Source organism: Pomacea canaliculata, linkage group LG8, assembly GCF_003073045.1.
Source record: "Pomacea canaliculata isolate SZHN2017 linkage group LG8, ASM307304v1, whole genome shotgun sequence".
Lineage (NCBI taxonomy): Eukaryota > Metazoa > Mollusca > Gastropoda > Architaenioglossa > Ampullariidae > Pomacea > Pomacea canaliculata.
Genome location: NC_037597.1, coordinates 9,821,486 through 9,833,942, shown reverse-complemented (window position 1 = coordinate 9,833,942; position 12,457 = coordinate 9,821,486). Strand labels below are relative to the sequence as shown.

General features: G+C 41.2%; 1 protein-coding gene across 10 annotated transcripts in view; it reads right to left on the bottom strand.

Annotated features, from left to right (window-relative positions):
- The window catches only part of LOC112569927, a 20,737-nt gene continuing 8,280 nt past the window's right edge, over nt 1-12,457 (bottom strand). For 2 of the 10 annotated variants that reach the window (XR_003100552.1, XR_003100551.1), the window contains exons 4-8: nt 8,724-8,820; nt 8,294-8,380; nt 7,488-7,604; nt 7,227-7,298; nt 5,283-6,711 (exon numbers count right to left, since the gene is read on the bottom strand). Coding sequence is in view for 5 of the 10 variants with exons in the window: in XM_025248020.1 (XP_025103805.1) it covers nt 6,566-6,711; nt 7,227-7,298; nt 7,488-7,604; nt 8,294-8,380; nt 8,724-8,748 (447 nt within the window). In the remaining 5 variants the exon portion in view is untranslated. Of the gene's footprint in view, nt 1,112-5,280; nt 6,712-7,226; nt 7,299-7,487; nt 7,605-8,293; nt 8,381-8,723; nt 8,821-8,982; nt 9,213-10,586; nt 10,765-12,457 lie in introns of those variants that run through there. The other 8 variants (XM_025248019.1, XM_025248018.1, XR_003100555.1 and 5 more) reach the window with 7 other exon arrangements.

Sequence of the window (12,457 nt, the reverse complement as noted above, 5' to 3'; positions counted from 1 at the left end):
TCATTTGTGACGTCACGCTGCTTACGTCTAATTTAATTTGCGTCTTCTGGCGGAAATCGATGTTTGATGATCCTTTTACAATGACTGAGATATTTTGCTTCCTCGCAATAAGAATTAACTTAGTTAATATCTTACTTTAGAAATGCATGTAGCTTAACAGTATTTAAAAGTCCGAAGGGTTATTATAGATCGCTGGCTGAAAATTCGAATAAAAGCCATGGCTGAATGTGTGGAATGTCAGCTGTTATCAAGACTGAGTCAAGGTCAGTACTTCGGGCTTCATCTTGATGAGTCTACTGACATAGCCAACGAAGAAAACCTTCCGACATTTTTGAGGTATGAACACTTAGGTGCTGTTCATAATGACTTTCTCTTTTGCAAGTCTGTAGCGACCAATACAACTGGAGAAAACATTTTCGATATACTGAACAACTACATACTGAGTAACAAAGTTGATTTGATGCGATGTGTCGGTGCTAGCACTGATGATGCTGCGTCTTTGACGTTCGCAAGCGAGTTTTGTTTTTCCTCTGGTCACCGAGGCGTCGACCTCCCTCCTAGGTACCTTGAAGGACAGTCTGCCACAAGGTGTCGTGTCGGGTCACATGGCCAAACTACACCAGCTTACACTGCTTGACTGTTCAAGTAGACATTCCTGGTTTTTAATGAGTGTGGCAACCGTACTTCGTACAACGTCATTAGTTTAATGTTCTGTGTATGAGATCCAGAGCAGTCTCATCAAGCTTGTTCTTGAATGCCTGGATTCTTCTCTCCGTATCGGCAAGTATAGTCACTTTTTTCTGTAAAGCAGGATAAGTATAACCAGGGACCTGTACAGATTGTACTTTGTAGTAAATCTGAAGTTATGCCTGCGCCAGACTCTGTCCAACCTTGCCATGGCCGCCGTTGCTGCTAAGATCCTGATGCGGATATCCGTCGTGGGGCTGCCGTCCTTGGAGAGGGGGCTCCTCTCCGCTTTGCCGTTGCCAATGACTATGACTTTGCTCTTATCAGACCTCCTCGGGCGTAGAATATTTCCTTACATCTGGACTTGATCCCACATTGCTGTGCCACTGTATCAGCTTAACCCTTTGGGCACGATCTGGCTTTGCTGGAGAAACATGGAGAAGGGGATTTTCATTACTTTTATTGCAAAGTTCAACATTCTCCTTTTCAAAAATGTATAGGTTTCTTGGTCTACTATATATATTTACCTTAGCGCAACAATAACAGAAAAACAAACTTCACCCACTGTCGTCTTCACAGTCTTCAGTTATTAGCCGGTCTTTGTGATACTGATACTTTTATGTAGTGCTCAGAGGACTATGGGTAGCCAGCACTAAAGAAGGCGGGAAGGCAGGGATAAGGAGATTGGTGACAAGAGTACACTTCCCTCTGTTTGCCTGCGTTTGACTTCCTATACATGCAGCGAGAGAGAGAGCGTGCGTGCGTGCTATTTCAGCTATTGATTCATAAAGTGAGAATAGTGATTTTGCGGTCCATGCTATACTGGAGCAGTTGTGTCTACATGGTTTCCCTTAAAATATCATACTTAGTGCCGTGAACTACGCGCTTTTTACAATCGTCCTTGTGGAGGCCAACAAGCTCAGCCCAAATCAAACCAATATGTTAACGGGGGCCATAACAGCAAAGTGCAGCTGGTGACAAGTGACTGAACAGGATTCTGTGATCGGAATAGCTAGCGACATAAACAACTCACGGGCTGGTCAGAGCCTAAAGAATTCTGCTTTAACGGCAACCGTAACCATGGAGACGCAGCGCACGTTCTGTGGGTGCCAGGAGTGTCAGATACACTAGAAACGGAAACGGTCGGCAGTGCCGCACATCGAACGTTGGCGCTGATGACGCAACGCCGGTGCCTGTAGAAATCCACCAACGGCACACCTACGCTCATGTGAACCACTAGTAATGAAGTCACAAGCCTTCGGTCCCAAGGCTGTGGTGTTTGACACACACACATTGCATTACACGGTGACACACACATTACATGACACGCTGACACATATTACATGTACATGCTTACACACTCATTTCATGTACAAGCTCATAAGCAAATTACATGTGCACTGACACGCACATTACACGAACACGCTGACAAAGACATTACATGCAAACGTTGATACGTGTACACGCAGATACACATATTACATTTCACGCTGACACGGTGACACCCACATAATACATACATATGCTCCTACACACATTACTTTACACATACATTACATGCTGGTATATTACATACACTCACTGACACACCCACATGTACATTACACGCTGACACATTCACATGACAAACACATGCTTACACATCCACATGCTTAAAGACCAAGAAATAGAAAAAAAAGAGACGGCGAAGGGTGAAAAAAAAAGGACGAGGAGAAGGAGGCGGATGACGAAGAAATAAATAGGAAGATGATCGCATGAGAAGAGGGAAGCAGGCGATGATGTGGAAGAGGACGATAATATGATAACGAGGCGGCAGAATAAACGCACGACGATGGTAACAGAGAAGTATTATGCAAACGTTGCCTGCAAGATGAATCACGAGGCTTCCCTCAGCTACGACAACTCCACCAAGCCAAGGAGAGATGGCAGTAGAGTTATGCACCTTTGGAGGACAGAGTCTCATGGCGCTGTCATGTCACGTCTCCCTCGCTGCACAGACTCACACCATCAGACATGTCACTGTGTCTTGGCTTCACGTCTACGTCAATACCTGTCGTCTGCTAACGTACGTGTGGAGTGCAACGGTGAGGGGCAGCGTCTCTGAGACTTCCCAGCTATGGCTGCCTAAAGCACTCTACTACTTAATGATTTCTGTTGGAGCTGCTGAATCCAAATTGTAATAGAATATTAATCAAAATAGTACACACCTGAGGGCGCACCGATATTTGAACGAAAGAATGTGCGTCATACAAGTTCCAAACCTCAGAAAAAAGGGTTATTGTATTGTAGTCATTTATATCATTTATATGATCCAGCGTTTTCAAATCAAAACAGTTTATTTTTGCTGAGGACTCAAGCTTTAAAGAAATCCTGTATGTTTTGTCGAGAAATTATTTTTTGGAAACTTTTTTATGGTCATAATACATTTTGTGATGACATGATAGCTGCTGTGGATACTGCCGTCAGGAATGACAGCTCTTCTGCTTTGGAACTCTCCGTAGTTTCTGCTACTATATCAGTGATGGCTTCTGATTTTGTCTTATTTAGGAGCTATATGTTTACATATAATACAAGGCTTCATCTACTGGTAGATGAACGAGAAGGAAGCTGCAAAATACCAATTTTGAAATCTGGACACATAGTTATGACCTCTTCAAATGGTATCATAATAAGATGTTAACTGATAAATTTATGAACGCTGATACAGATGCATACCGACACTCGAGCTGTCTCTTCTTCCTTTTATCTCAGCCATCGCGTTTGCGATCTCGAGAGAATCAAGCCCTTTTTTTTAAAAAAATACTCCTCTTCTATACGATCAATATTCAGTCAGGCATTCACCCACCCTCAGAGACAAGTTTCAATGAAGCCTCTGTAAGTTTTCAAAGAGGAGAAGTAAAAATCATAAACGATCAATAAGGTCTACTGGTTGTCTAGAAATCCTTTCAATGACAAACGGGTTAAAAGTTCAACAAAAGGATCTTCAAAAAGAAATAAAAATTCTTCACGATTTTCCACATTATTCTCTACTAAACATACACGATTATCTGTCAGTACTCTAAAACCCAAGAAGACTCAGGGAGCGTGTCTTGTTTTGCATTGGATGTTCTTCAGAGAAGTCCAAGCAGAGATATGAAAATATATATATAAGCGCAAATATAGTGGAGACTGCCACAGGTCAAGGGAACTTCCATTTGTGAACACCTCTATTTCGAGAATAAGAGAGGACACAAAGGTTGACTGCTATGAACCTACAATAATCCCTGTTCATATGCGACGTAAAAGTCATTCCCTCACATCGATGGTGTAGCAAAGACTAACAAAAATTGAAATGTATTAATTTACGTCTGTTTGTAAAAATCCAGACAAAGAGAAAATTCTTGGTAACGATTTAGCGGCATTAACATCGAAGTCAACGTTTTTCACGTGACTGGCGTGCTCCGCCACAAGCGCGCACAGAAGAACAGAGTAGGAACTCGGCGAAAAGAGCAGAAGACGGTCAACACGAAAAGGGAGAGAGGACGACGAGAGAGCTCTCGGGTACTCCGTTTTCCTCCCCTCCCTCGACAGAGCTCTCTTTTCGAACAAAGTGTGAAAGTCGGCCTTTACAGGTCTACATTCAGCCGCATTTCACGACAATGAATACCTTTGTTGTTTTTCTGACTACGATCACTTCTAGCTGCAAGCATATTCGAGAATAGGATTTCTATCCCTGCAGTGCCGCAATAGACTGTGGATGCGACAGAAAGTAATGTGGAAAAAGTTTTTCATCAATAGTGATCAACACAATGTGCTGTTTATACATGCCAGCACTACAATACCTCTAGCAGTAGCGCTGATCTGAAACTAGTTTGGATCAGTGAGAAGTAGCATTGAAGAACGAAAAGAAAACAAGTCTTAATATTAACTAGTCTTCTCTTCCGCGTATGTTGCGCTACAGCAAGATGATGTTTAGGAGCTATTTCTTTAAATTAACTTGTATGCTTGGTTGTTAAACCAGAAATCTACTTCATCAAAATGCTTGTTTTCGTTTTTATAAACGTGGTTTAGTCACTTTAGTGTACAGTTCGCCATCATCATCATTTGTAGTTTCCTAAGTAGTCATGATATATTTCAAAACACGCTGGCTTTATCTGAAAAAAATTCATGCTTAGTCAGCTAGCGATGCCCAACATAAACCAGTCAGTAATAGCAGTTCGGGTGACCAAAATGGCGGACAACAATAACGTTCCTATGGCCTATCGCATGTTCACTTTGAGGTATAAAATTCATATGGCCTCGAGCAAGTAACTTTAGTGTTCGTGCCCATCTGCTCGTCTTACATGAAGTATCTGCTGCTGGCAAATAATTCAGCGACCGCAGGGATCTAGTCCGGAAGCTGCTAGCATCGACCAGCATTCAACGGAACAAAGGAGGGCCGATAAAGGACTTTTGTACCTCTCTTCAGCCGATTCCTTGCTTTGCTGCATCGTTCATAGTTCTAGACCTGTCACAGCTACATGGCTACAGCAAACACAGTTTAGGAGATGTGTGATACAAGGTCAAACGCTGACCTCCGTGTTTGAGGGGTTAGGGTTGATGCAGGAAACGAAGACGAAAACAATAATCCGAAAGATCCTAAAACTTGACCGTGTGTGAAAGCTTTTATTGTCGTAAATAATCTTTTTTAATAGGTAAGAGATCGTTTCATTGCTTGCTCGGAGATTTTGCTGTCTCCTAACTGATACAGTGAACTAAAACACACACACACACACACAAATCAGAACAAAATTGACGTACATAGACTCTAGTTTAGGTAAGCGCCATTTGTTTTTGAGCGGCTTTATGACACATGTTCTAACGAAAAAATACATTTTTAAAATACCAAACACGACTATAATATTTGTCATAGGAAACGCTGATGACTGTCAATATTGATTCATCATGTCATCGTACCAACGACGTTAGCAAATTTCACGGCCACGTTACGGGACCTCTCATCTTTACGTTCTAAGTTTTTTGAAAGAAAAAGTTAAACATTGCTACAAGTTTGTTTTTTTTAATTCACTTGCCACTCAAGTTATTGTTGCAGCTGTACAAATAGGCTTCCTGGTGTCAAGAAGACTTGTACTTGTGCTTTACAGAGTGTACAGTATTAGTGATGACAATATTTTGACTTTCGGGCTAACGACACCGTTCATTTAAAAAAAAAAAAAACAAAAAAAAAAAAAAACCACCTTAAAACGCCGTTAACTTATGAGAGTTCATCAAACGGACAACTGCTTCAACTGATATATTTTCATTTGCTGTTTTGGGCCATTCCTAGCCAAGCTTAACATTTCTCGAGACTGGGTGAAGACTGTTACTCTATCAGTACATGAATGTCTAACTGATCGTAGCAACTTAGCCTCAGAAAAATTTTTGACGCATGGACTTGATTTTGAACACTTATTTTTGTACAATTTTCAATTCTGTTTGAATCCTGTTAACACTATTGTTCCTGTCACTTCTTTCAATTCACTTCTTTTATAGTTTCTTGTTTTCTTTGTTTTGTTGAAATTCCTTTAAAGATGATTGCATTTTTGCGCTACAAATGCTAATAAAGTGTATTTGCACCCTGGCGCTGCTGTGTACAGTCATGCATTTCATGTCTGTGGCGGATGTTCGTCAGCAATGCTTTCCAAAAGACCTTCTTCTCTGATGATCTCTCGTTGCTGTCAAGACAATCATTTATATTTGTCAGATATAAATCATGTCTCATATCTCTCAGACAAGCACTTAGAGCACACACCAGACCATCAGTACCAGACATCATCTGAGATCGTCTTTCGTAACTCACTGATTAGCACTAGCGAACGTTGGCTGAACGATGCCCACACTGATGTCGTGTGATGACGCGTCATTTCTTAACGGGCATTCTTGTAGGTTTTGGAGCTTTAGGTTTCTTGTTAACTGGTGCAAAAACAAGGTCTGGACTAACGCAGGGCTTCACTCTGCTTCGGTGATCACGACTGTCCTCCGCTTCAGTTTGAGCGTTTATCGCATCTGGAGGGCAAAAATTCTATTTATAATGTTTAAGAAAAAAAAAAAAAAACAGTAAGAAAGATCACTACATAATACCAGGCTTGACGAGAACTGGGGACAAGGTTTAGGGAGGGGGGATGCTGTCCCCGGGCCCGTGGCTGTGAAGCGTCCCTTGCCTTGGTCAATCGATTGTAAGCATATTATTATATACTGAGAAATAAGAGCATACTCCTTATGAGTGTAAGTATACGCTTTACAAACTTTGCATTTATTAGGATTACTATTAATATTAATTTGTAATATGACTAAGTAAAAGTGAAGGTCAATGGTTTTCTTTATCTTTCATCTACGTACAACCACACAATTGACACCTTGGTTTTTTGAAAGGCGATTTTTTTTTTCTCTTAAGCGGTGCTTCCATGTTCTAACCTCTGATCGCTTACATTCTTGAAGAACATAAATAATGATGATGGATGATGGATGATGATGATGATGATGATCATCATCATCATAAACCAGAAAGTCTTATCTGTTACCCAGGAACTTTTGGTCGCGTAAAAGACTGTTCAGAAGTGGTGTGAAAAAAGGCGTCTCCTTATGCACATCATCTGAAATCACATTCACCATTATTAAACTTCGATAACATATGTTCATGAGCAGAATTTTAAGTTGTAAATCTTTGGCTATTTAGCTGTTAAGCTATTCGAAAATTACAAATCATGAAGATTGACGTCAATGAAAGCTAATGAAAGACGAGATCTGCTTAAATTGGAGGAATAGAAGGCCGAAAGACTCACTGTCGACTCTGAGAAGAACCAGCGTCTCCCGCTCCTTGAGAAAGTCCGAGCCGTAAGATGTTGGGAAGCAGCGCAGGTTCTTCACCTCCCCGCGCTCATCCGACAGGTCCACCACCACTGCACGTCCACACGCCACGTTTGAGAGACAGAAAGGAAACACGTGCTCGAGTGAGATCAGAACAAGTAAGGCAGACATACAAAATCGAGAGATGAAAGAGATGAAGACAAGAAGAGATTAAAAAAAGAGGGAATATAGAATAAGCAGACAAATAATTGATACGATTCACGTGATGCTGTTAGAAATTTGAAGGCACTGAAACGATTTACATGTGTAAGCCTAATTACATAAAGACATCAGTGTGTAGTAAATGCTGAGCAATGTTTTATGAGCATGATATTCCTAGTCTACTTCTCTGACATACTAACAATGATGTAAAAAAATATCTGAACTGGTACGTGATTATAAACTGCTCGGTGCTTATGTGTCCTTTGACGTTCATCAATAATGATTTGCAATCAACTGCTTCAAACTCCCCAGAATCAGACGGCTTTCGCAAGAACTGCCTTTATTATGAATCCGTACTTTACAGATTGTCTATACAACAGACTTTATTATGAATTTGTACTTCTCATTCCCTATTGTACATAAAATAGACTTTATCAATCTGTATGAATGAATCTGTATTTCACATTCCTTATTGTACACAGAATAGACAAGCACCATGATGGGGTTTCATGTTGTCTCCTTTGCCCACACATTTGTTCCCCTCCCCTTATTGACATACACCTTTTTGATATAGACATACCGTTCTGGTCACACTGGCATTGTGACCTGATGGAGTCCAAAAGAAGGTCGTTCCGGCAGATGGCGTTAAAGATGCGGCACTGTTCCTCTGATAAAGAGGGAAGGGGAGAGAACTAATTTAAATATATACCTGCATCTCAAACTTAAAAACGCATATGCATGTACTCAAAATTAGCACACATCCATGCACACTCACACACAGTCTCAAAATGTTCGGTGGGTTAACAGCGCTGCTGTGTATAGATAGAAAATACTGTACATGAATGTATGTCTAGCTCACCCATACCCTGGCCTGGCAAATGTAAAAACAAAGATAAAGACTCTCCGATTGCAATGCTATGATTTGTTCTAGGATTAAAATCACGCTACGGCTTAACAATGTGAAAGTCCAGACAAGAAGTCAATTGATGAAAAATGGCTGATGAACTCACCTCCATACTTGACCGTAACAAACATTTCTCTTTGCAGACTGCGATAGTCGGGTGTACGAAACTTTCCTTTGAATACTTCTCCGTCTCGCTACAGGCACTGGAACAAACAATTCTCACGTTGAAGTGTTGATACTTGGGGCAGCAAAACACAAACAGAGCAGTTCAGCCAAACAGGTTGCGACTACCACGTACTTCCCCTCAGAAAAATGTTTGAGCCAGACCTTCACAACGCGCGTTCCCAAATTTTTCGTGTTAGTACCTGTGTTCGAGACGATCGACGCCATTCACCTGCTGCATGCCGTTCCCTTAATTGCCACCTGATCCTCCCCCTTCAGCCCCCTCCTCATTCTCTCTCTCTCACACACCATCGCCTCGGGCCACTACAACCGCCATCCACCCTTTCACGGATTGATTGAAACCAGTTGATTGACTGATTGATACCGATTCTTTTGTGACATTGTAAGCCGATCGCCGCTGTATCAAAGGACCGTTGCAGGCTTTCGTTGTCGATTTTTATTTTTAGGGTTTCAAGTGAAGGCAAGAATGCATGCTATTTGACTGGGACTGGGACAGAGAACAAAGACTTTGATAGAAGATATCTGATTTTTTTTATCGTATCATTATAACTTTAAATCATGGTATCAAACTCAACAACACATTATTTCGTTGTCATTCTCTCTACGAGCACGTACGTACTGATAATCTTCACATTTTCTAACAATTAACTGTGAATACCGCATACAAAGACATAAAGGATCTGGGCAATGTGTTTAGAAATGTTGCACGGGTCAGATGAGCACGTACTAGACATACACCGAAAACGATGGTAGAGTTCCAATGGTTAATATAACACTAATACCTGAGCCGGAGAGAACTCTTAAAATTAATTATCACTAGTATATCACACTAAGACAGATAGCTGTCACTAGGTTGTCACACTATTGTAAATTGGAAACAGTGTGCCAATGGTTGCCGGAGCTTACGGTTCCAGATCTTTTCCTTCAGCGGAGTACACATTTCTTTCTGGTTCGTAAGGCATTGTTGATTTTGCTTTCTTTTATTTTGAATTGCGCGAAAATGAATATTTTAAAGTGCTTTAAGTCCATAAAGACATTTTCAGAGTCGTTTCCCTCCCTCTCTCTCTCATACACATTTTATTCCAGCAGCATGCATACACAGATCAGCGCCACTATTTGTCGCCCTTTACAGGACGTCCAGGAATGGGTTAGTGCCCTTGTTACAGCATCGAAGCGACAATGAACACACAAGGTAGCCAAGCAACACAGATAGGAGGACGAGAACAAACTGATTGTTCGTGAGTTTCACCCAGCTACAAAGGCTCTAGTTTTTAGTGTCAAGTACAATCTAAGCTGTGATTTACAGAATGGACCATAAAAATTGAATGAATTGAAAACGGCATTACGTGTATTTCCAAAATTGTTAGTCTTCGTGTCTGGGCTCTCACGCACATACGCACCCACCCACACCTTAGCCAACGTGCGCCTGCGTTTCGGACTGTTGATTCGGCGTGAGTTCTCCGAATTTCAATCAAAATGTTCTTTCATGTCTTTCAGTATTCTTGCATTTTTTCAATACACTTTCCCCATTAAACTCCCCCACAGTCGCAAGTCGATAGGTACGGTGATCATAGATGGGCCGGTTTTCGCAGCGCCACTCAGCATTTTAAAAGAAATGTCATGTAAATACCAAGTCTACTTAGTGAAACGTATTATGCTTGCTACCTACCATAACTCTGGAAATGTTCAGCTCAACTGTTCGAAGTAAAAAAATAATAATGATAAAAAGAAACACAAAAAACAAAACCAAAACCGTCTAACAAAAGCCAAAGCATATTTACGGGACCTGTGAATGGTTATCCACTGCAATGCATGCTCGCTGACAACTGTGGCACGGCGCGCACCTAGCAGTTGCTAAACTGTCGACATTTGTCTCCAGGCAGCCGCAGGAAGTTCTCGAAACGACTGTCGTGTCATCGATTTGTTTCATCGATTATAAATCCCCTGTCAGTCCAAGCAGGATTCTGTCTAGCACACACACACACACACACACACACTGATTTAATGGCTCGGTGTAAAACACAAATCCCACCAACCCCCCAACCTCATTTTTTCTAATTTATCAACAGTTAACTGCTATGTAGAGAAATCACCTAATCCCCCTGAAACTGGCCATATTTGATCGTTTGACCAGCGGTTCAAATACTTATATTTCCGCTGCTCTTATTAGTGTCATTCTTCCCCTCCTCGGCTTAAACCTGTCTGGAGAGATGTCTATTCTTGCCCTAAAGCAGATATCATAAAGCGCGCACGCACACATACACATATTTTCCAATTTACGTATCCAGTGACCTAGATTAAGATATGTGACTGAAGAGACATGCTTGAGCGAAGGAGTAAGAGACAAAGAATTAGGTATGAAATTAATGTATTAGTTGGTATTAACTATTCAGTGAATACATATATGTGTATACATATAAGTTTTCGAGATTATGTAGAATTTACACCGCACTAAGATAATGGAATTTTCAGTATTTCAATACGGTTAAGGAAGAAGAAATCTTGTATCATTTATCTACATTTCCTTGGTGGTTACATATTCTGTTTCCACAACTGACTGTAACATTTTGGTTTCCAGTGGTGTGCGCGCGCGTACACGAGTGTACTGTTACAACTCTTGGGGGGGGGGGAAACATCTTCCACAAAATTAGTGCAAATATCAAACCAAAACAACCATAATATTTCAGAAGCGTAATTGAAACTGCATCGTCGCCTCAACGTGAAGGCGGAAGTCGTTAGCGTTTTGTGTGCGTGGGACGAGTTCGCGCGACTCCCAGCAAAGCTCGATCGTCAGCCAGCAGTGGTTAACGTCATCGCAGCCCAGGAGAACGCTAGTTTACAACACCAAAGCCCGGGTGGGGAGGAGGCTTGAGTCTGGGTGGAGACTGAAAGCATGAGGTGGGCGCTTTGCTTGTTTCCCTAGAAACACCATCATAATCGATATGTGTCTAGTTACAAGTACGCTCATGAGAAACTACTATATACTGCTTGGTATTCTTGAGTCGACAATTAACAAAACTAATTTGAAAACAATTGTTTTCTCACTGCAGAAAAAAACGAAGATCAATATCATTCATTCACTAGTCGCTTGAATGGTACCGATCGTTAGGGGGAGGGGGTAACCACGTGGATAGACGCAGCAGCTGACAAGACCACCGAATGTATTTTTCCCAGAACGTTGTTATGTAGGGATCTTACCCGAGCCTTCTGATTGGCCACTTGTTCGTGTGACTTAATCTCCAACCCATATCGCTTTGCAAAAACACACATGGCCTTCATTCGAGTTGTCGTCTGCTCGATGTAAAGACTCCACATACGACACTTTGTGGCACGAATACGCAACTTAACACCACGATCGTTCCTGTTTCTAAATATTACTGTAGTAAATGAGTTGCAACAAAGTCATTGCATGATATGAGCAAATCACAGTGGCAGGTAAAATCGTTTTATAAACGATTACATAACTGTGGATGTTTCTGAGTGGAAATGTCACTGTTAACTAAAAATACAACAAAACATCCTTCCCATTCACTAACTAATGCAACTGCGTCAGTTTTAACCTGCATGAAAATATCTATTTTTACACTGAATGTACTTTTTATTTTCTTCCCTTATCGTATTTCCAGCGTAAGGTAATTTGCAATAACGATCAAATTC